The 25,633-nt window shown below is 41.2% G+C and overlaps 1 protein-coding gene across 1 annotated transcript in view; it reads left to right on the top strand.

Moving 5' to 3' along the window:
* The window catches only part of LOC132393961 (solute carrier organic anion transporter family member 3A1-like), a 293,808-nt gene that overhangs the window by 206,741 nt on the left and 61,434 nt on the right, over window positions 1–25,633 (top strand). Inside the window, exon 3 of the mRNA XM_059969457.1 lies at window positions 23,687–23,785. Within this exon, the coding sequence (XP_059825440.1) occupies window positions 23,687–23,785 (99 nt within the window). The remainder of the gene's footprint in view (window positions 1–23,686; window positions 23,786–25,633) is intronic.

Genomic DNA, 25,633 nt, shown 5'->3' with positions numbered 1-25,633 from the left:
GTGTACACATGGTGGAATCATAGAAAATCCGGGAAGAGCAAGGTGTATTTTGTAGAGCTATCAATACCATGCATGTGTAACTCTGGACATTTACCGAGAACCACCAAGAGTACGTGCACACACACTGAAGTTATGACTTTGCTGTGTAGCCCAGGCTTTGCCAAGTGGCTGGCGCAATGGTTAGCACATCGCTTTACAGTGCCCACAATCACAGATTGGGGTTCAATTCCCACCACTGCCTGTCGGGAGTTTGGGTTTCCTCTGGCAATCCAGAGACGTTTGGTTAGGGTCAGTGAGTTGTGGACATGCTATGCTGGGGCCAGAAGTGTGGCAACATTTGCAGGCTGTCCAGAACAATATGCCATGTGATTCAAAGCAATTGATGCATTTCACTGTACATTTCCATGTTTATGTGTCAAATAAAACTAATCTCTAAAAAATACTAAGAGCATGTGGCCTGTAGCTAAGCATTTTTGTCACACTTCTGATTGCAAAGATTCATGCTTCAAAGTTCTGTTTGTATAAGCCAATAATGTCACTTAGATTATGGGAAAAAACAATCAGGGTCACAAGAAAGGAAAAACACTGGAGTACTGTCAGACTGAAACAATGACAGAAAGAAGAGCTTAATATCTGAGGGGATATGGCTCTACCATATTTGTTGTTCTTTATCTCAGCTGATTTAGCATTTTAGAATTAAACTGATTCTTATTTTGCAAACACAGAAATACTTTGAAGTGCAAGGGGCGGGTGAAGAGAAGCTGTCATTTATGCAAGGCTAACAGCAGAGTGACAATTACAAAGAAGGCAGGACGGTGGCTATATTTCATTAGGAGCTTGAGTAGAATCAGTATGGCACCAGAGACACTGGCAAATTCTACAAATGTTTCGTGGAGAGCATTCTAACTGGTTGCATCACCATCTGGTATGGAGGGGCTGCTGCAGAGGATCGGAAAAAGCTGCAGGAAGTTGTACACTCGGCCAGCTCCACCATGGGCACCGGCCTCCCTGGCATCCAGGACATTTTCAAAAGGTGATGCCTTGAAAAGCGCAATCCATCATTAAGGACCCCATCACCCAGGACATGCACTCTTCTCATTACTAATCAAGGAGGATATACAGGACACACACTCTGTTTTGGGAACAGCTTCTTCCCCTCTGCCCCTAGATTCCTGAATGGCCATTGAACCCATGAACACCACCTCTGTACCTTATTCCCTCCCTTTTTGCACTACTTATTTAACTGAATTTTCTTTAATTTTATTTTAATTTATAGTTTTTATTATTCATCATCGTCATGCCATACGATGTGGATGATCATGGTCTTCCATCTGTCTTTAATCTGATGAAGCGAGGAATTGTTCCCTGTGGGGAAGATCCCCTTCATACTGTTGTTCTTTTCTCTATCCATGACCATGATGGTTCTTGGCAACATTTCTACAGAAATGTTTTGCCATTGCCTTCCGGATGGTGTTTTTACAAGGTGGGTGATCACAGCATTATCAGTACTCTTCAGAGATTGTCTGCCTGGCGTCAGGGGTCACATAACCAGGACTTGGGACATGTACCAGCTGCTCAGATGACCATCCGCTACCTGGCCCCCATGGTTTCTCGTGACCCTGATCAGGTGGTGGTGGGGGGATTTAGCAGGTATTTCACCTTGCCCAAGGGTGACCTACAGGCTAGTGGAGAGAAGGAGCACTTTACACCTACATTCACAGAGATGTATCCCCACCCCGACACCCTTTTATTATTACTTATTACAATATAGTGCTGCCACAAAGCAACAAATTTCACAAAATGTGCCAGTGATATTAAACCTGATTCTGATTCAATTTCTGCAGTGGTTGGTACTGGATTTTCACTTCACATGATATTTATTGTGTCACAACTTAGTGAAATTTTACATACCATGTGCTTGACTTTGTAGTCATTTTCCTTGAATATATTGCTTTGATAAACCAAAGGAAAGAAGTCCAAAGTCAGAAGAACCAGAATCAGAATCAGTTTTAATATTGCTGAGGTACGTCATGAAATGTGTTGTTCTGCAGCAGCAGTAAAGTACATTAAAAGCAATGAATTGCAAAAGAATTATATATTATAAAATAACTTAAATAAGTAGTCAAAATAGGGAGCAAAGGTAGTCAGGTCCTGTTCACGGGTTTAATGTCCATCCAGGTATCTGATGGCAGAGGGGAAGAAGCTGTTCCTTAAGCATTGAGTGTGTGTCTTCAGGCTCTTGTACCTGGGTGTTGAAAGTCTTTAATGCTGGATGCTGTGTCATTTCTCCATAGCCATGAATTCCCTAGTCTTACAGTCTTTGAAAAGTTTAGTTACCTGCTCTTTAAATATCTCTAGAGCAGAAATCAAATTGCTGGAGGAACCCAACTAGTCAGGGAGCATCTGCTAAGGAAATTGGAAAGCTGAACATTTCGGGGCGAAGATCTTTCATCTGGACAATTCAATAGGACCTTTTTGCTTGCAACTATTGCTTGGCAAAAAGAAGCTTGATATTTCATAACTAATATTTTGACAAAATGTTGGTTGTGATTTGTGAATTCTCAACTCTTTCTCCCTGTGTCAAACACCTGAGTATGCTGAAGGGCAGGTGTTCACTCCAGGGGAATACTGATATACAATCAGTGGCCGCCTGTACACTTCAAATATCTAATCAGCCAATCATATGGTATCAACTCAATGCATAAAGCATGCAGTTATGGTCAAGAGATTCAGTTGTCTGAATGAGTAAGAAATGGGATCTGATTGACCGTAGAATGATTGTTGGTGCCAGAGAGGGAGGTTAGAATATGTCAGAAACTGTTAACCTCTTGGGATTTTCACAGATAACCAGCGCTAGCGTTTACAGAGAATGCTGTGAAAAAAAAAAATCTGGTGACCACCTTGTTAATGAGTGAGGTTAGAGGAGAATGGCCAGACCAGTTTAAGCTGACAGGAAGGCAACTGTAACTCAATAAGCACGTGTTACAACAGTGGTGTGCAGAGGAGCATCTCTGAATGCATAACAAGTCAATCCTTGTAGTGGATGGGTTAGAGCAGCACGAGACCCTGAACATAAGTGTTATTAAGTACAAGCGATGTTTAGACGGAGATGTAATGTAAAGATTTTTATTCCTCATGTATATGAAGGATGTAAGTAATAAAGTCAATTCAATTCAATAATAAAGTGGTGACTGATTGCAGATTCCCTGATTGCTCTCATTACCCAATGAAAATCCGAGTGAGTGCAGAAGATGAAGGTGTTTGCCAAGTGATGATGCTGATGATGCAAAGCAAGCAAATTAGTCACATTACAATGTTTCTTCAATCAGAGAGAATTGCAGAACAATGCAAAAGATTGCTGTGGTTTGGTTTTTATCCAAGCCTTCTCTTTAAATAGATGTCAGGCCTCCAGGGTTCTCTGGGAACTGAAGTTTCATTCCCAGGCCACTCTTGAGTAATTGTAGAGAAAATGTATGAATCCAGTAAATGAAATGCTTTCCTAAATTTTCTTAAATTGATTCTGATAGAAATATTAATCACCTGACAGACTATCATGAATCATGACATTGTGTTGCAAGGAGCTATTTTGCTTTCATATATGGTACTGTGCAAAAGTCTTATTTTATGAATTGTACTATACTGCTGTCACAGCAAAAGAAAATCTACTTTCATGACTTATGTGAGTGATGATAAACCTGACTCTGATATGGGTCTCTATTGTGGACTGAGAGTGGGAAGGGGGCAGAGAGAGGGGAATTATGGTTGGGAAAAGAGAAGGCGGGGGACAGAGCAGTAAGCATCGGAGGGACAGTATGTATTTATCAATAAACTATTTGCTTGGGATAAAGTGACCTTCCCTAAAGTCTCATGGCTGGTTGCGTCTGCACACATACCGCCCCTGGCACTCCTTCTCTGCCACCTGTCCCACACCCCTCCCGCGGCACTCCGCCCTCACCATTCCCTCACCATCCTTTGCTCCCATCACATTTACAAAGTTGCTCTCCGCTCCACGATGACAAGTACAGTACTGGGCAAAAATCTTTCAGCACCCTAGCATTAAAAATGCGACTTTTCCTCAGTACTGTAGATATGAGGAAGTGAGTGGATGAATTAGATAACCTTCAGCAGGAGAGTGTTATTGGGACTGTTGAAGATAGAAAGTCCTGTGATTTTAATTTTAAGGAATACATTTGTCTGGAGTTGGTGATCCTAAGGTTACCTGTCCCAAAATAGTCAATAAAGCTATGGTGATTAATATGTGGGAGGCTGATGATAAAACTGTTATAGTTTTATGCTGGTTCAAAGAGATTCATCACCTTAGCTGTGAGGTAAGCAGAGGTACTCGAGTACTGATGCCTTATTCTGCCATCCAGCTGAGAGATTTGTCTTTTCTTCTGATCATCTCAGTGAGAAGCACATTTGCAAGTAGATAAAATAGGTAAATTTCTTCTTTTCTTTCTGAGGAACTTTCATTATGCAATGGATTCTGCTTAATTGGGACACATTGGGACCAGTACATTTTGGTCCAATTAAATGGCTGCTGCAATTTTCTGAGGTCTCGTGGAAATAGTTAAAAGGTATAAAAAAGACAAATTGAGTAACAAATTATCTTTATAAAGTAAGTGCAGAAAAATGAGAACATTACCAATATTACCACAGAATAATAAAACTGTGTATTAGTTCCTAATGGTTATCAACAGAAGAATTCATCACTGTTGTGTACTTTTGATTGACTGTAAATCAACTTAAACAGCACGGACACCTTCATGGATGGACTGCTTTTATTCCCTTCCTGCATGAAGTCCAAATAAGAGAAAGCAAAATGATCAATAATCACCCGTTGGCCCAAAGGGATAACATAACGTAGGCTCGCTCAGCTGAACCTATTTACAAACAGTTTGCATTGTAATGTCTAACGGTTGTTTCTGGACCCTCCAAGCCTGAATGCTTGAAACCACAGTGAGCAAAACAATTCGAAATTGCCTTACTGCTTATTTCTCACCCCTGTCAGTGACAAAAATCACAAACACATGCAACTGACTCTATTTACTGTTCGCTCTGAGCACGGCGTAGTGTCTAACAGCCGGGCAAGTGCATGTGACAGACACAAGCTAGAAGCTGGCAAGTTCTCTGTCCCAGTTAAGCGGCATAGTGTCCCAAATAAATGGAGGGAATCCTAGATATTTTCTTGATTAGATTTTGATCTTTAAGAGTTGTCCCAAGTGAGCAGCTGACCTAATTAACTGATGGCCAAATCCACTGTACTCGGTTACAGTGGGCTTTGTGGGTGTGGGGGCTGACATATCATTTTAAATGTTGTGTTGTAAATTTGAGTAAGGAACGTTATTGTAAGCTGTAAATATAATGTTTTGTTCTTGTGCCACATCACTCACTGGTGCACCATATTCTCTGGCAGTATGACATAATTAATACAGTGACTCTAAATTGCTCAGCAAGCAGATGGCATGAAGCCTCAAAGAATAGACACATTGTAAACCACGAGTTGAGCTGAACATCGAAGTACTAAACAGTGCTCTAGAAAACAAGTCATAAAGTCGACTAAAGCCCAAAGAATAAAGAGTATTTTTCAGTTTGACTCCTGCTACTCATGAAACTAACTTGAGAAAACTTATTTGCTTCATAAACTGTTACTTCCAATATCACTGCTGATAGATTGTCCAAGGACACAAACATTGTGGCATTTTCATTTTGATACTGCTTTGGAGATGTAATTTATCAACCAGGAATATCTATAAATGATCTCAATTATGCATTACACTCTGACACAAAACTAATGGGCTGGAACGTGCCTGGAAATATCAGCTGCTTCACTGGTATAAGGAAAACCTTATGGGATCCCTGCACCAAAGTGCAGCCAATAACTTGAACTTACTGGCTGAAGTCTCATCAATCGGTAATCGGCAACTATTGTTTTTGCAAATCATTCGTGATTGGATCAAGACACAAGTGCAAAAGGGGAAAACAGTACAGAATGCAGAATATAGTGTTCTGGTGACAGAGAAGGTGCAATGCAGGAAAGCAAATAAGGTGCAACAGCCACACAACAAGGTAGATTGAGTGATTGAGAGTTTATCTTTATTGTACAAGAATTCCATGACTCTCCAATTGATCTTTGACCTTTATCACTTCATGTACTCCAATGTCAGAGCAGATAACGTGCTGGCAAGTTTCACCCATTAAAGGTGCAACAGGTAGACCTGTCAAAAGGACATTGATTCATATGGAAGGTTGCATCTGTGTGGAACCAAGATAATCCAAGCCTTTGATATGAGTTCTGTGTTTTACATTTTTAAAGTGCTTTGAGCTATTTCCTTGTTTCTTTTTTTCTTTCAGTTGTTTTGTGGTTTTGAATTCTTCTGAATGTGAGGGAGATTTGGATTGGAAGTATTTTGAGGGATATGGGCCAAGCTCAGACAAATGGGATCAGTTTAGAAGGCACCTTGGTCAGCATTGTCAAGCTGGGCCACAGGTCTTAGTTCAAGGCTGTATGATTCTGATTATATGACTGTGAAGAAAGGTGGGCTTAGCTGGAGACCTGTGTTCAGAAATGGCACCTGAGATAGGGGAGGCTATGAGCCAAGGTCATTGAGATCTGTCAACGTTGTTTTTGGGCTCGAAATCAATGTATTTTCAGCATTTACCTGGGATCTAGCCCAACTTCATGACAACATATTTATTGTGCAAGATCCTACTAGGCATTGCATGTATTGGATTGGGAAAAGCTAAGTTCAAAGTTTAAAATAAATTTTGTTATCAAAGTACATATACTGTATGTCACCATATACTGTATGTCCATTTCCTTGTGGGCATACTGAGCAAATCTATAGAATAGTAACTGCAACAGGATCGATGAAAGATCAACCAGAGTGCAGAAGACAACAAACTGTGCAAGTGCAAATATAAATCAATAGCCATATGTAGTGGGAACATGAGGTTATGAGATAAAGAGTCCTTGGAAGTAAGATAATTGGTTGTGGGATCATCTCAATGAAGAGGCATTAAGTTGAGTGAAGTTATCCCCTTTTATTCAAAAGCCTGATGGTTGAGGGATAGTAACTGTTCTTGAACCTAGTGGTGAAAGTTTTGAGGCTCTTGTACCTTCTGATGACAGCAGCGAGAGGAGAGCATGACCTGGGTGGTAGGGATCTCTGATGATGGATGCAGCTTTCCTACAACAGCGATTCATGTAGATGTGCTCAATGGTTGGGACAACTTCACCTATGATGTACTGCGCCAAATCCACTACTTTTTGTGGAATTTTTCATTCAAGGGCTTTGGTGTTTCCATACCAGGCTGTGATGCAGCCAATCAATATACTCTCCACTGCACATCTATAGAAGTTTTTCAAAGTTTTAAATGTCATGCGGAACCTCCACAAACTCCTAAGGATGTAGAGGCACTGCTGTGCTTTCTTTGCAATTGCATTTACATGCTGGGTTCAGGACAAGTTCTCTGAAATAGTAACACCCAGGAATTTGAAGTTGCTAACCCTCTCCACCTCTGAACATGTAGCACAACCAGATGATCAGGGAAAGGGTGAGTAGCCAGTGGCTGTATTTCATTTGGAGTTTGAGGAGATTTGGTATATCACCAGAAATGTCCACAGATGCAGTGTGGACAGTATTCTGACTGGTTGCATCACTGCCTGATACGGGGGTTGGAATGAACAGGAAAAATCTGGAGATGAGCACAGTCCTCCCCACTATCGAGGGCATCTTCAAAAGGCTGTGCCTCAGGAAGGTGGCTTCCATTTTTAAGGACCCTCATCATCCAGGACAATCCCTCTTCTCATAGCTACCATTGGAGATGAGGTACAGGAGCCGGAAGACAAACACTGAACATTTTGGGAACAGCTCCCTCTCTTCCGCCATCAAATTTCTGAACGGACCATTCCCAAGGCTGTCCGTAAAGAGTTTGTACATTCTCCCTGTGGCCGCGTGGACTTCGTCCAGGTGCTCTGGTTTCCTCCCACAGTCCAAAGACATACTGATTGGTAGGTTAATTGTAAATCATGCCATGATTAGGTTACGGTTAAATCAGGGGTTGCTAGGCAGCACTGCTCGAAGGGCCAAAAGGGCCTACTCTGAGCTGTATCTCAATAAATAATGAACACTACATAATTTTTGCCCTATTTACTTACTTTTTATTTATTTGTTTACAGCAGGTATAGGCAGCTTTCAACTGGATATAAGTTCTGGCCCATTGAATTGTTATCTAGATGATATTTGTGGCGTTAGATAGATGAGTATTTAATGACTCAGTTCAGAGTAGATTCCTGACTGCATGTCGATGCACAGATAGTTTCATGGACAAGAGCTAATTTCATTTCTCAATAAAATTGCTTGGAAGGATGTGCAAGATTAACTCCTTGTCAAACCTCAGTCTACCCTCTCAACAGATACGATGCTCAGTGGGAGAATTGGCTTCCTTTATCATTGTTCTGTTCAACAACTCAATCAGTGATGGTTAAATGTGTCTGAATTCTCAAGATAAATTGATGTTCAAAATGTGCAGATTCCACCAGGGTACAATTGAAAATTGAAGAATCATTTCACCATTGTTGCAGAAAACCAAAGCAATTTTGCTGAAACACATAGCAGGTTTTTTAATGCTTCAAGACTCAATAATATTTTCAATATGTTACTGATAAGATATAATAATCACTGGGTTGAAATCTAATTCTCTTCCAAGCTCAGGGAAATGTCAAATAACGCAGGGTCTCCAATATTTTATGGCAAATTATTGTAACAACAGTAGCAGAAGAGTGTAAGTATCATCTGACACTACAGAGAAATACATGAACAGTTTGCTGTTATTCACAGCGTTGCAGAGAAATTGTTGGCCAGGGTTTTGGAAAATTCCAAGTTATGCAGCTGGTGAAAGAACTTAAACATTCTCCCAGCTGACAAGCACCTTGGCAAACCAGAACTGATTCTGTTCTACATAACAAGGGTGAAACTTAAAAAATAATTCTTTGATTGTAGAGACGTTGGTATGTTCTATGATATGTTTGTGTAATAACTCATAGTATTCTACAGTACAGAGGAGATCAGGTGGCCAATTGAGTGACGATTGGAACGCTGCCTCAAGAAAGCGGCATCAATCATCAAAGGCCTCAACCATCCAGGCCATGCTGCCATCAGAAAGGTGCTACAGCAGTCTCCCCTCCAGGTTCAGACACCGTTATTACCCTTCAACCATCAGGCTCCTGAACCAGCGTGGATAACTTCACTCACCTCAACTCTGAACTGACTCACAACCTATGGACTCGCATTCAGACACTCCATGACCCAAGTTCTCAGTATTATTTACTTATTTATTGTTATTTACATGTTACTCTTCGTTTACACATTGGTTGTTTGCCAGGCTTTGTTGGTGTGTAGTTTTTTCATTGATTCTATCATGTTTCTTTGTTTTATTGTTAATGCTTGCAAGAAAATGAATCTTAAGGTACTATATAGTGACACACAGTATCGTACAAAAGTCTTAGGCAGGCACACACACACACATATATATATATATATATAGAGAGAGAGAGAGAGAGAGAGAGAGAGAGAGAGAGAGAGATAGGGTGCCTAAGACATTTGCACAGTACTGTATTTGTCAATGTGGAACAGAGAGTCAGTTTGAATCAAAATCAGGTTTATCATCACTCACATCTGTCATGAAATTTGTTTTTTGTGTGGCAGCGGTACAGTGTAATATGTAAAATTACTACAGTACTGTGTAAAAGTTTTAGGCACTCCAGCTATATATATGTGCCTAAGGCTTGCACAGTATATGTACTTCGATAATAAATTTATCCTGAACTTTAAATTTTGATCCAATTAGTCTCTTTTTTTCCAACTCCTTCCCCGTGAGCCTGAGAAGTGAGTCTACATCCGCTGAGGTGAGGGAAGCCTTAGAGCAACAACTGCTCCCAAACCTGATGGCATAGGACCCGATAATCCTGTACGGTAGGAGTGAAATGAGAGGCAAACTCGCCAAACACAGGCAGACGGTACTGTACACCTGTTTGTTTTCCACTCTGGTCCTCAGTAACTCTCATCTTGCCTGACGCCTGAATCGTGCAGAATAATGGAGCGGAGCACTGGTTCACCTTCTGCTATCACACCCTGACACAGTGTCCACGCCGCCTGCGACGGCCGCCCCGGCCAAACCTGCATTCCCGAGAGTGTGGTTCACTGAGTCCCCAGGAGATCGCAAAAGTGCCGGACTGTTGTCAATTCGAGAGTACATCCTTAAAAGGGAACTAAAGGCTGCAGACTGCAGCAATCAGAGTTTGGAACTTTATCAAGAGTATAAGTTGTCTGCAAAACGTCACCGTCTGGCACCAACAATCTTTCCATGGTTAAAATTACTCAGATCACATTTCTTCCCCATTCTGATGTTTGGCCTGAACAACAGTTGAACCTCTTGACCATGTCTGCATGCTTTTACGCATTGAGTTGCTGCCACGTGATTGACTGGATAGATGCTTGTATTAATGAGGCGTACCAGTGTGTAACAGGGAAGCAGGTTTGCAGATTTGTTAAGTGGGACAGAAGAACCAATTGCAGGGATGCACTTTAAACTATTTATTTACAAGACGAACAGTGAAACACTCAACCAAACATCTAAGTTAAACAAGTACTTATCTAAACCCTGTAAGGTACAAGACTGTGCCACTTTAACACTCAATAACCCTTCAAGCTAAACTCGATTACAGATACTTATCCAAACTGAGCACCCAAAGTGGCAGGACGAAACAGACAATGATGCGGGGTCAAGTACTGACCTACAGTAAGCACACAGGCCTTCACTGCAGCATAAACACCACTGTGCTCTGCCCCCCAAGAGGAAAAGAGACCGATTGGTTAGCATGAGCTAGATTTACGCTCTAACCGCGCTGTGATGTCATCAGCTAAACGGAAGCTGGAGGGAGGAACTATAGTACTCTGTTTTGGGCCAGTCCCCGCCTCCCTTGGGAGAGTGGTTTCCACCGCGCGGCTAAGTTGAGGAATTCCATGTTTATGTTCCAAACAGATTGTACCACAGATGAAAGAAAGAAGGTGGTAGTAACTAACCTATAAAAAGAAATCTTGCAAAGTGAACTTTCCTATTTATATCACTGATATTATGAAAGTTCCCTGACATCATCACATCATCGTCACTGAGGCCTGACGTGATCATTCTGGCAGAAACCTCGAAGCAGGTGGTCATGGTAGAACTGACAGTTCCGTAGGGAGACCAAATTGAGGAGGCGTTTGAGTGTAAGAAAGTCAGACACCAGGAGCTGGTAGAGCAGTGCCAGAGGCAGGGGTGGAGGGCACAATGTGAGCCTGCAGAGGTGGTGTGTAGAGGTTTTGCTGGCTGCTTGCTCTACAGAACCTACTCTTTCCTTGGCATTACCGGGGCTGCAAAGAATAGAGCCATCAGGGCCATCACAGAGGCTGCTGAGCGGGTCTCCAGATGAATATGGATCAAGAGGTGTGACCCATGGACCGATGCTGCTGGGACACACACCAGGGCCTGATCAACCCCAGCTAGGTCACCTGGGTGATGGTGTCTGATGTTGAAACACCCAAAACACCTGATGATGGTGTTAACTGTACCCAATGACCTGGCCTCCACAGCCGCCTGTGGCAACGAATCCCACAGATTCACTACTGTCTGGCTAAAGAAATCCTTCCTCATCACCGTTCTAAATGGTCGTCCCTCTGTTGTGAGGCTGTGTCCTCTGTAGTAGACTCCCCCCAGAGCATGTCCTAAAGCTGGACAGAACACACGCAATGAAGCAGCAACTAAACCAGCCCCTTTCCTTCTTCCCACCCACCCACACACACGTATAGGCCTCCAACCCCAGGACAGGCCTCCAGCCTTAGGCCATCGGGCTTCATCTTCCAGACTTCTGATCGATCTTCGGGCTTCAATCTTTTGCTCTCAACTGAAGGCTCAATGAAACGGGACGCAAAGAAGGGAAAAGCTACAACAAAATTTAAATCAGAGTAAATGAACAAAAAAATTAGATATGTAATAGAAAAGAAAAGAAAATTCAATACATATGCGGAAGTAGATGGTATGAAAAGTAGTGACATAAAATTTATGTGGGCAATGCGCTTCACAGAATTGTGAATGTGTTATCACAATGAAAACAGAGGAAAACTATTCTATTTGAATTTTTGCATATAATTTATCTAAAATTCATTTTATGTTCTTTGGAATGAACCAAATAACAATGGCTACTTTTATTTCTTTCCTCTGTATAGACTAAGAATACATCAGTTTTTCAGGGATTAACACAACATTTGCTAAATTTGGGCTCTGCTGATAAACACCACAGATGGATGTGGAGATGAATTCCAAACCACTATAATTTACTGTATGTTGCACTTCTCTCAGAGAGGAATCATGAAACTCATTAATTCCAACTATTAATATTCATGCACCAGAAAGCTGATCGAAAGTTTAAAAATAAATGCATGAGAAATTGTTTTGCACTATGAATTGGAAAAGTCTTCTTCCAGTCTGGGATTAGAATCAGAGTTCTGCCAAAGGGTCTTGGCCCAAAACATCAACAGTACTTTTTTCTATCGATGCTGTCTGACCTGCTGAGTTCCTCCAGCATTTTGTGTGTGTTGCTTGGATTTCCAGCTTCTGCAGATTTTCTCTTGTTTCTGTCAATTGATTCATTTTGGGCACTTACAGTGCTTAGGAAATCAAAGTCATTGCTCGAAAAGCTATTCAGAAGCACTCAAGCAGAGTTTTTTGCAGAACCATGCCTTTAATTATTAGCCCAACATTTGCATTCCATTTTTGTTTGGGAGGATGGCTGGGTCCTGCTTTGGAAAACACAAGAGGGGAAATATGAGGAAATCTGCAGATGCTGGAAATTCAAGCAACACACACAAAATGCTGGTGGAACACAGCAGGCCAGGCAGCATCTATAGGGAGAAGCACTGTCGACGTTTCGGCCGAGACCCTTCATCAGGACTAACTGAAAGAAAAGATAGTAAGAGATTTGAAAGTAGGAGGGGGAGGGGGAATTGCGAAATGATAGGGGAAGACCGGAGGGGGTGGGGTGAAGCTAAGGGGGTAAATATTGTAGACTGTCTTTGAAACGACTCAACTATGTAGAACCCAGCCTCAGAATTTAACCTCCATTTCACTTGCTTTGCTAGACACACTTAGGTATCATTCCCCTTCAGTAGAAAAACCCTATAATAAATATTTAGTCATCAATTACCCTCAATCTGGTCAAACCTTGCATAGTTAACATCAGGTCTGGACAGTTTTATGGCTTTCACCAGCATGGAGAAAACATGAGAAGGGTCTTGGCCTGAAACGTCGACTGTTTGTTCATTTCCAGACACAAGGCCGGACTCTACAGAGTTCCTCCAGGATATTGTGTGTGTTACTCTGGAGAAAACACTGTTCACAACCTGGAACATCTGATTGGAGAAAAGGTTCACAAGTAGTAATTAAGAGACTTGCCTTGTATAAAACTGTTTGTTATTTTAAGTCATTTAAAATACACAATTAATGACTGTGACAATAAGACACACAGGAGTTTGGCATTTATATAGGCATCATCTTGAGTACAAGTTCTGTACGTTCCTACTGCAGGAAAATAATATTAGGACCTCATTTTTCTGTAAGTGATAACGCAACAGCTGGTAAACCTCTAGGGGATAATTTTCACTGCATCTCTATCTCTGACTTTACATCCCATTTTGTGTAACCTCAGCTGTAATGGCTTAAAATGCTTCAACTGTCTTTGGTATTTGTCAGATAAATACAGGGGCAGTAATAGTAGAATAGTGTACACAAAGTGTAACCGATAGTTCCCACTGAGCTGTATCTGACACCTTGGGTTCTTGACTCATACTGTGTGAACCACTGAGATGTTCCAGTATTCTCTATTATCTTCTATAAAAAAAGCTTGTATTGGTCTCCTTGAACAGCTTCCAGTTCTGATGAGTGCTGAGGGTATCTGTCTGGTCTACTGAAACTGCCCCTTCCTAATTCACTACAATCCCTCAGGAGATCTTGGGCATCAGTCCTCCGAAATGCTCCGCACCCGTGCAGCAGAGAGTCGGTGGTGAATGGAAGCTCCTCTGCAGCAGATGCAGGCCCTGGTCCACCGACGATAAGAACCCTAAAGCTTGAAGGTTGTGAAGCTCCATAGTAGCTTTGTGGAGTGGGAGGTTGGTCTTTGAGGTCCCGTTGTTGATAAAGCAAATGGTGTTGCCTGAAGCTGTGAAAAAGTTTAAACGCCCCAAATTGACCAAACTAGCAACAGTTTTCTCCAGCATGTATTCAGAGATGGAGAGCAAGAAAGAAAACACAATATTGTACTGTAGGCATCATTAGCTCTGTAACTACCAGACTGATTTTTTGGTCCATTTCAAAGCATCGAACGAAGACTGTAAGCTCCGTGTCTTGTTATCCGCTAACTTTTTATTTGTAATTCAGACTCTGGTCGTGCTGGTCTGTTTTTATAATTTATCATTTGAAATATGAGGACCAAGTAAATAAATAGTTTTACTAGATATATTTGGAGGATAATTTAATACACGCTGCTATACATGCAAAAACCACAGCACCTGTACTTTGTTGTGGAAAATTAAGAAGTTTGGATTACAATGTAATAGGATTTAAAATGTGTGCAAGTGTCACTTGTAAGAAACTATCAGAAATATAATCAGTTTAGAAACCAGATGGAAAACAGATAGACAGACAACTGTGCTGCTCCAAAGAGCACTATATAAGGTCATTCCTACCCTCAGCCATTAGGCTCTATAATGAGTCAACCTATAGCCGGGGGAGTCATGACCCTCTCCTGTTCGACTGTTAGGTAACTTATTTTTTATTCTTTCTTACTTCTAATATTTGTTTATTTATGCTACGGTGACACTGTAATTTCCTTTGGGATCAATTAAGTATCCATGTATTGATCTATCTATCTATATGGCTGGTGCCTGTGGATTATTTTGCCCTTTTGTTGTCCTTATTAGATATTACAGTAAACGACTATTTACAACGATGTTCTGGGATGATCAATAAACCAATTGTTTGGAATCAAATGACCTTGCCTGGAGTCTCATTTGCACCACCCACCCCACCATTGGCACTCCTTCTTTGCCATCTGCCCCCACCCTTCCTGTGGTGCTGCACCCTGCCATTCCCAGCATCTTTTGCTCCTGCTACAAACTTGCCCTTTGCTCCACAACGACAAGTACTATACTAACACAATACCTAGACTTATAATCCTGTACAACGCAGGAACATACCTTCCTGACTTATGTTCTCTGGGGCAGTAAATGTGGCATGCTTCCATAACAATTTTATTCAAGGAGTATAAAACTCAGTTCTTTTGCCTTGCTTACAAGAGCCATTTCCTTAAAATCTAAAAATACATCATCATAACCATGGATTGATTGATCAGACTGACATAACTAATTAAAGTTATAATTACAACTGTCAACTTCCTCTTGTAACTTTTTCTGGCTTTGAATTGCCGAATTCTTTCGGCTGGTGCTTTGTGTTTCTCTTCTGACTAATTAATTTATAAACAGAAATAAATTTGCCATTGTCGAGTTCAGCTATTGAAGGCTTGTGATGTAGACAAAAAGTTGTGAATTTTATCTGAGACTTACCGAACAAACATTTGGTGGTGTGCCTGAGGACTCCTTTAGAAAATTGAGTGAAAATGGGTAAACACAAATTAATTGGACAGATTGGCTCAAGCAGGTAGGAGCAATTACTGATGTGAGCAAAAGCCTGGATTCTGTATGACCCACAGTAGTGAAAATAAAATGACAATTGTGTTTTCTTTAACTATTATTTTACAGCCAGTAATTAAACTCTACTTTGCGCAGTCTAGTACACTGATACCAGTGGGCTGTTATTGTTTATTTAAGAAAGAGCTGATAAGCATTTTTATGTATGTGTTCCTGTTAAACAGTAACCAGCTCAGTCTCAAAATATGACAGAATCAGTGTCACACTGCATTAACTTCTACTGTGATTACTTGTGTTGAATTACAGATTCTTTTATGTTGACCAATTTTGTCTTCCTTCAGGAATTCAGTAGATACCAGTGTATTTGTGGTTCACGAATGTCACGTAAATAACTTTTTTTTTAGTGGATACTGTATTAGGTACCTCCTGTACCTAGTAAAGTGGCCACTGACTGAGGAAGATATATTCGTGGTCTTCTGTTGCTGCAGCACATCCTCTTCAAGGTTTGATTTGTTGTGTGTTCAGACTGTTGTTACGTGTGGTTACTTGAGTTCCTGTTGCCTTCCTGTCAACTTGAACCAGTTTGGCCATTCTCCTCTGATCTCTCTCATTGACAAGGCACTTTTGCCCACAGAACTGCTGCTCACACCATTCTCTGTTAACTCTAGACACTATTGTGTAAATCTCATGAGATCAGCAGTTTGTGAGGTACTCTAACCACTCCCTCTGGCACCAACAATCGTTCCACAGTCAAAGTCACTTAGATCACATTTCTTCTTCGTTCTGAACAGCAACTGAACCTGTTGAATATGTCTGCATGGTTTTATGCATTGAGTTGCTGCCTTTTGATTGGCTGATCAGATATTTGCATTAACAAACAGGCGTACATTGTCATCATTAGGCGCCATATTGTGTGACATATGCGATCGTGGTCTATGATCGTGATTGTTCCCGGCAAAATTTTCTACTGAGGTGGTTTGGCATTGTCTTCTTCTGGGCAGTATCTTCACAAGATCAGTGACCTCAGCCATTCTCAATACTCTTCTGAGATTGTCTACCTGGCGTCAGTGGTCACATAACCAGGACTTCAGATGTGCACCAGCTTCTCATATGACCATCCATCACCTGCTCCCATGGCTTTACGTCACCCTCATTGGGGGGGTAGGGGGGAGGACAAAGCAGGTGTTACATCTTGGCTAACGGTGACCTGCAGGCTGGCGGAGGGAAGGAGAGCCTTGCGCCTTTGATAGCGATGTATCTCCACCCTGTCCCCCCCCAATAAAGGTACACCATAAAGTGGCCACTGTGTATGTTAATACACGTTACCCAACTCAGTGTACAAAACTAACTCTATTGTGGTTGAGGTGGCATTTCCTTCAGATGAAGCAAAACAAGTGCAAAGCCCATTACAGTCAAAATGCCCCATTATCCAGGAAAATATACAAGTCTTGCAGGCAAACTCTGACACATCACCCTACTCTGGAATGAAATGTGAGAGAATACGCATTAATAACTTACATAGGCCTCCATTGCATCAAAATGCATGGCCATATTGTGCCTTTAACTATCAGTTTTTTATTCTGGTTGAGCAGAGCTAATCTGTACTTCAATAGCTCTCAGATACATGTGTCTCTAATAGATGTATTTACTTTATATTTTTCCCTTGAGGTACATTATGCCATGCTGTATGAATGAAACTATTATTGCCTATATTTGAGTTCCACTTCCTTTTAGACTTCGGTACCCTACGGGCAGCTTTCTGTAAAACCTACTGAAATGAAGGTGTGATCAGTATTGACCAGGAAAGGGAACTTTCACATATGTATACTGTTTCAACCACAAATCCATCATCTCCAATGGTATAAAAAGCCTTCTAACTGCAGGTCTTTTTTTAACCTCCCAGCTCCTGTTTTCAACAAACTTGTTTAATACTCCCAGGACCACTCCTTTCATTTGGCAGTTTATTTTACTACGGCAACTATAATGTCAAAGTTATTGCAATACTGAGATCTTTATTTCATTTATGTCACAGTCTTTAAAAAAAGATAGCTCATGCTGTCAGAGCCCCTGTGCGTCTCTGTGCTTTTCATTCAGCTATGATGAATTCTCCATATCAATGCATCTATTTAGAAGTAGGTCAACAGTTAATCTTGCTGGACTTTTGATGTGATCAAATACTTGGCTTAATTACTAGATATTGGTGTACATGGTTTGAAATGCAGAGAAAAAAAAGATTTATTTTACTTCAGTTTACACTGACCCTAACCTAATTGAGTGCTCTGTCCCCATATGCCTATCTGTTACCCCTAGATTCTACCACTTATTCACATACTAATGGACACTTGGAGTGGTCAATTAATGCAGCAGAGAACCAGGCCCTTCAGCCTACCTAGTCCATGCCAAACTATTATTCTGCGTAGTCCCATCAACCTGCACCTGGACCATAGCCCTCCATGCCCCTCCCATTCACGTATTTACCCAAACTTCTCTTAAATGCTGAAATTGAACCTGCATCCTCCACTTCCACTGGCAACTCATTCCACACTCTCACCACCCTCTAAGTGAAGAAGTTCCCCCTCATGTTCCCTTAAACAATTCATCTTGCAACTCCTGGTCTTTTAAGAGATTTTAGGATAGCTTAAAAAAATAGAGGGCTATGGGTAAGCCTAGTAATTTCTAAGGTAGGGACATGTTCGGCACAACTCTGTGGGCTGAAGGGCCTGTATTGTGCTGTAGGTTTTCTGTGTTTCTGTGTTTAACTCGTAACTTCTGGTCTCACTCAACCTCAATGGAAAAAGCCTGTTGGCATTTCCACTATCTATACCCCTCATCATTTTCTATAACTTGATCAAATCTCCCCTCATCTTCCTGCGCTCCAAAGAATAAAGTCTTAACAGCAGAACATCGATAGGATGCAAAACTAGGGCTGAGAAGTGGCAGGTGGAGTTCAACCCAGATAAGTGTGAGGTGGTTCATTTTGGTAGGTCAAGTATGATGGCAGACTATAGTATTAATGGTAAGACTCTTGACAGTGTGGAGGATCAGAGGGATCTTGGGGTCCAAGTCTATAGGACACTCAAAGCTGTGCTTAAGAAGGCGTATGGAGCATGGGCCTTCATCAGTCGTGGGACTGAGTTTAAGAACCAAGAGGAAATGTTGCATATATATAGGACCTGGTTGGACCCCACTTGGAGTACTGTGCTCAATTCTGGTCGCCTCACTACAGGAAGGATGTGGAAACCATAGAAAGCGTGCAGAGGAGATTTACAAGCATGTTGCCTGGTTTAGGAGCATGCCTTATGAGAATAGGTTGAGTGAACTCGGCCTTTTCTCCTTGGATCCGCGGAGGATGAGAGGTGACCTGATAGAGGTGTATAAGATGATGAGAAGCATTGATCATGTGGACAGTCAGAGGCTTTTTCCCAGGGCTGAAATGGCTAGCACAAGAGGGCACAGTTTTAAGGTGCTTGGAAGTAGGTACAGAGGAGATATCAGGGGTAAGTTTTTTTTAATCAGAGAGTAGTGAGTGCGTGCAGTGGGTTGCCTGCGACGATGGTGGAGGTGCATACGATAGGGTCTTTTAAGAGACTTTTGGATAGGTACATGGAGCTCAGAAAAATAGAGGGCTATGGGTAACCTGAGGTAATTTCTCAGGTAAGGATGTGTTAGGCACAGCTTTGTGGGCCAAAGGGCCTGTAATGTGCTGTAGGTTTTCTGTGTTTCTACGTTATTCAACTTTTCCCTATAACTCAGGTCCACAGGTCCCAACAACATCCTAGTAATTTTTCTCTGTACTCTTTCAATATGTGGGGGGAGCGCCCAGAGGAAAGCCATGTGGTACCAAGAAAATCATATAAACTCCACACACACACACATGCACCTCTCCCCCCCCCCCCCCCCCACTGGAGCTGGGTCACTGGAGCTGAGTGCCAGCGACTCTGATATTCCAATGCGCCTCCCTTTGTGCTGCTGTGCTGTGTTGCCTTCCCCTTCCTGGTCAGCTAATTTTTTTTTATAATTTAATTTCTAGAATCTACCCAAATAAGCCAAATGCAGCTCATTAAAACTTAATTGCATCATTACTGGCTGAAAGATCTGAGCCTCAGAATTACATCTTGTTGGAATCACTGTTATTCTGCATTTCTCAAGAAGATATGAAAGAATTTTGGCATCATTTGGATAAGAAGAAGAGAGATCTTAATTGCTTGAATACTAGTTATCTATAACTGAAGTTACTAAAAGCAGATGATCTAATCACCTAATTCACTACATTTGTACATATACTTTCTTTTGCTCATGTTGACAGCAGAATTAGCGCAGAGAATTTTGGATGTCTTACAGAAAATTCCAGGCAATAGCATTTCATACTCTTAAAAATGAAATTTAAAAAAAAAATTACTCAGACAGCATATTCTGTTCTTATTCCTGACTTTGAGAACGAAATCTTGAAAAGCTGCATGGAAACCTTCAGCGTTTGCTAGACCTGAAGCCAGAAGATACAACAAAGCCAAAATGCAAAATAAACCTTATTCAGCAAAACCACTCAGTTACAAATACCTCAACAGTGCATCCCCAAAACATGACTATTTAAAAAAAAATTACCAAAGAAGATTCAAGACGTCGTGAAAGTTAGGCTGGGATTGGTTCTCTGAGCTCACCATATCAAGTTTGTATCCTTTGTAAAAGTTTTGCCAACAAGCAGAAGTTATCCTTCACTTTCCAGAAATCTTTCATGTTGTTAAACATATGAAAGAATCATTTCCATGATCCACTCCATTTTTTCATTGCCTGTTCTACACAAGTTTTAAAGATTGATATGTATTACATTAAAATTATCATTAGAAGTATGAGGTAAAGCAGGAAGCTCAGGAGTTTACACAGCTGATCATCTAGCATTGCATTATGGTATGGAAAATTGAAACTTTCATCTGTAGTGAACAGTTCAGTTTCTGGAGAATCCTCAGTAGCTTTATTGATACAACAGATTGATAGCTCCAGAATACCAACTGGTAACCATTGTTATTGGTAAAATTCTAACCATAAGTATTATTTACTCACATCATGACTAATGTTACTAGATTCAGTATACAGTTTTCCCTGGCATTGCAATATATATTATCACAATCCATCAAGATACTGAAATAGTAACATGGGTTCAATCAGATATTTTCTTCAGGTTGACATCCATAAAAATGCATAATGCCATTTGACAGTGTTGTTGATGGATGTATTTCTTGTAATCACTTTGGTGAGAAGTTTTGATAGTGTTACTAAACGCCTAAGTGTAATAATAAAAGTTCAGAAAACCCCAACTTTAAGAAACAGAAGCCAGCAGACCGTGCAACTGCAATAGTTATAAGAGGTTTAGTTTAAGTGTTACAGTTATTTACTGAGATGCTAACAGATGTCGTTTGCAACCATGCGGTGATTACATCTCAACTACAATTTGCTCGCATTTCTACCCACGCTTCATGTGTCTAGTTCATACTAGACAATAAATAGACATCAACAAACTTAAAGTATTAGGGTAGAGGAATAAGCAATCAGAATTGATATTAATAAATGCTGAAAAGTTAATTTTTATTAAAATATCATTAGCAATTAATTTATACTGCTGTTTAAAACTGTGTAATGCAGGCTACAGATGAATAATATGGATGATTGTTGTTGACTCAATCATGACCTTAACTGTTACTCACCGTGCGATAAGCTTGCTTGTTGGAAATAATGTTATACTGGACAAGCATGAGAGCCCAGGGAGCAGGACGTCATCCTCAACCAAAACCACAAGCTGATCATTTTCAGTGGGCTTGCTTTTGCTACAGTCACCCAACGTGTAGCCTCTTCTTATTAATACCATCAGAGACGAGATACAGGAGACTGAAGACAACATGCAGTCAATGTTTTAGCAACAGCGTCTTCCCCTCTGTAATCAGATTTCTGAATGGACAGTGAACCAACCCATGAGTGGAACCTCACGTTTTGCACTAATAATATAATTTAGAATTTTGTGTACAGTCATCTACAAAAGCCTTAGGCACCTATGTATATCTAGGGTGCCTACGACGTTTGCACAGTACTGTGGTAATTTCATGTATTGCACTGTACTGCTGCCACAGAAAACCCCCACAAATTTCATGACTATTATGAGTAATGATAAACTGATTCTGATATGGGTCTTTATTGTGGACTGAGAGTGGGAAGGGGGCAGGGAGAGGGGAATCATGGGTGGGAAAAGGGAACGGAGAGGGAGTGAGCAGGAAGCAGCAGGAACACCTTCTCTAATGATCAATAAACCAATAGTTTGGAATCAAATGACCTTGCCTGGTGTCTCAGGGCTGAATGAGACTCTTCCCATGCCACCCCACACTTGGCACTTCTTCCCTGCCACCTGTCCCACACTCCTCCCGCTGTGGAGGCTCCACCCTCGCCGTTCCCAACATCCAAGATTCCTAGGAGATGACAGGAATGTCACACTTTATTGTACGGGTTTGCTTATCCTGCCTGTGGATGTGGAGAATTTTTCAGGTACCCCATTTGACTTGTCTTTCCGGTGCTCACTGTTAACTGTCCATGTCTCTGAAGCATTTAGGAGGACATCGATCACTAGTACCCATAGAGCTTTTTTATGCCATGGACCAATACCATTAATCCAGGGGTCCGTAGACACCAGGTTGGGACCCCCCAGCATAGAGGATGTTATATATATTTTAGTATAGCTTGATGACTGAGGCTGGGATGATGCTGGTTTCAGAGAGTTGAGAAAGTTGAACATTTTTGCATTGTTACCACTGAAATGTGACAGTTAATTTGCATTCAGTATATTCCCACACATTCCGGTCAGTTAATGATCAGAGAGTTGTTTTAACAGTGCTGATAGTGAAGTAAATATTTATATTGTTACTGTGATTAATCCCCTTGCTCCTCTTTATATTGCATTTGAAGCTTGGAGGGCAGAGAGGCTTTTTGCTTCATTTGCTCTGACAGGGCGACACTGCAGTGGGGTTAGATTTGTACTTGGGTTACTGGGGTTGGACTTAAACTTAAAGCTTCTGCAAGCAGAGCCAAGCAGACTTAACTTGTGCCAAAACTGACCAATAGCTTTGAACATTTCTGCTTAAACTCCCTGGTTGTTCGTCCATCTTTGTCAATGAAGACCTCGACACCACTATGATGATGATCATGGTGTCAAGACTAGCTCTTGATTTGGATTTAAGTGAGGGAGAGTTGCGCAGAGTCAGCCTCACTCTCTCTTCCCAATTCCCATCTGGATCCAGTGGCAAGACAAGAGTCGAGACGGCTGGAGATGGGACTAGGCGCAGTGGATGACCAGGACATCTTCTGTGTCTTGTCATGCTCTACGCGTTCCACGACGCTTGCAGAGACTGCCTTCTTGACTGTTGGACTTTCCATTGGTCTCTCCGCTCAGTCCGCTGGAGTGTGTTTTCACGTGCTGGGATAGACAACTCCCTATCTCACCGAGGGTTTGAAACCCATCGGCTACCCTCACTTGGTTTAGCCGGCTTGTCAAAGCCATTGCCCGGGGTATGGCCGCTGTTGCATGCAAGCAGCTACAGGGAGCCGCAGGTGAGAGCTGAGTGCCAGGTGGAGACCAAAGGTGGGCTAACGGCGGCCTGAAAAGGCCGTGACATTCCCCCACCAGTGGTGCTAACCCTCCCTGACACCCCACACACCCCTATAACTCCCTAGTGTTAAAATGAAAGACTGAGTAGATTCTTCATTTAAGAAAATTCAAGGCATTGACAAATATATGCAGAATTTTCCAATTCACACATCTTTCTTGTAGACTGAGTTTGGATAGCACTGAAAGTTTATATTTATTGACAATAAGGGATCATGTATATTCTCCTGATCCCAGCTAGTAAAAGTAACTTATGCCTTAAAATCCATAGTGACCTTTGGTTTTTCTTTTCTTTGAACAGGTGTCTTGTTCACCACCATGCTGTTTGGTCCAGCATTCGGCTTCATGCTGGGTTCTTTGTTCACCACCATCTATGTGGATGCAATCTTCATTGACACAGGTCAGTTTATGATATGGTAAAAGGATGAGGAATGGACGATCGTGAATTGTTTTGTGAACAATAATATATCCTTACAACAAGTGTTTGTGCGGCCATTGAGAGCATCGGAAAATTAACGTTCGGACCTGATGTACTGAATGTCAGGATGTTCGCTTCCCTGTGCGAGAAGGGAAGTCACACTTTCTTTCTCAACCTGCTAAGTTAACAGTACACCTGAGGCAATACACTGTCACCAAAGTCACAGGTCCTACCTTGTGTGAATAGTTTCAAGATCATCTGGTCTTGGAATGTTAGACTTGCATGAGGTCTATCAAATGATCACCTCCCCAAAGAGAAGGAAGCCTATAAACATTATGAAATGAGATATAAGAAAAAGTAGTTGAGTCAGATAGAATGATGACATGTTAAAGACATTTGGATAAGTATATGGATAGGAAAAGCCTGTTTTCCTGGAGTATTGCTGTTGCAATCTATGACTCCATAGATCTGATTATACTGAACCAAAATGGTTTCAAGAACATCTTTTCTGGAACCCTGAGAGAAGATCGCCAGCCCGCTTGACCCAGGAACAAAATGGAGAAATTTACAGAGTTAGATAGTTAAGAAAATGTCTTTGATCTATCTAGTGTAGCACCTCAACAACTTCAAGATGTGACTTACTTATTTATCAGTGTGGTTACTGTTGTAATGTGGGTCATGCAACAGCCAATCTGGACAGTGTGCTCCAATAAAGTGATAAATGACCTAGTTATCTGTTCTAGTGGTGCTGGTTCAGAGGTAAGTGCTGGTTAAAATACCAGAGAAATCGCCTCGTTCCGTATTGGAAGTTTCACAAATTTAACATCTGCAAGGTGATACCTTCAACAGTGTAGTGCTCCCTCAATAATTCTCTTACTCTCCACAGAATAATACATCACAATAACAGGCCATTTTGGTCCACCTTGTCTGTGCTGATCCCAATTTCCTGCAATAGGCACAAATCCTTATTTCAAGTCTTGATTATGTCCTCAAGTCTCTGGACCATAGTTAGTAAGCTTGCAGTTTGTGTGATTTGGTGAGGTAAAGCTAGCAGGTACTGAAAGGAAGTGAGGAGGGAAAGAAAGAAATGTGAGTATCTATTGTAATATAGCATTGCATATCAGAGAAGTTACAAGAATATGTAACTTTGAGTAATGCGTACAAAATGCTGGATGAACTCAAAGTCAGGCAGCAGCTATAGAGGGGAATAAAGAGTTAATATTTTCTATCTGTAGTGTTCTCGCACAGGTGTAAAAGAACTCTGAACTAAAGACCAAGCATAAACCAATCAATGAGGCAGTCCCAGTAAGATTAACCGTTTACTGTTCACTCTTCCACATTAATGTATGGTGAAAACTGTTGATAAAACAATATAAAATATATACAGTATTTGTTTCCTTCTTGACATCACATTTACATCATAAATACTTGCAAAAGTAAAACTACAACAACTATATTACATTAAAGTGCAACATACAGTCAGAATCTACCTACGCCATCGACTGGCTTTAAATACACTTCAACACAAACTATCCGCAACTCTTTAAATAACAAAAAACATAAACTTTATCAATGATCATTACTTTTAACAGAATCAGCGATAACATTTTTAATTCAACATATCGATTATCTCATGAACTTATGGCGTTGCTTCACTAATGTTTCTAGTGCGTAGAAAGAAAACTTTTCTCATGCTAATCCTGCACACATAAGCCCCCACCTTCCCGTTTCTCCAAACCGGTATTTTCCCACAAGACGCGGCAAAACCGGGAGTGATGTCATCGCATGCCGCGATATATCACAGACAACGAATTTACTTTAAACAACCTT

The sequence above is a fragment of the Hypanus sabinus genome, chromosome 5 (genome assembly GCF_030144855.1).
Source record: "Hypanus sabinus isolate sHypSab1 chromosome 5, sHypSab1.hap1, whole genome shotgun sequence".
NCBI classification, from domain to species: Eukaryota; Metazoa; Chordata; class Chondrichthyes; order Myliobatiformes; family Dasyatidae; genus Hypanus; species Hypanus sabinus.
This window is presented reverse-complemented; position numbering and strand designations above follow the sequence as displayed.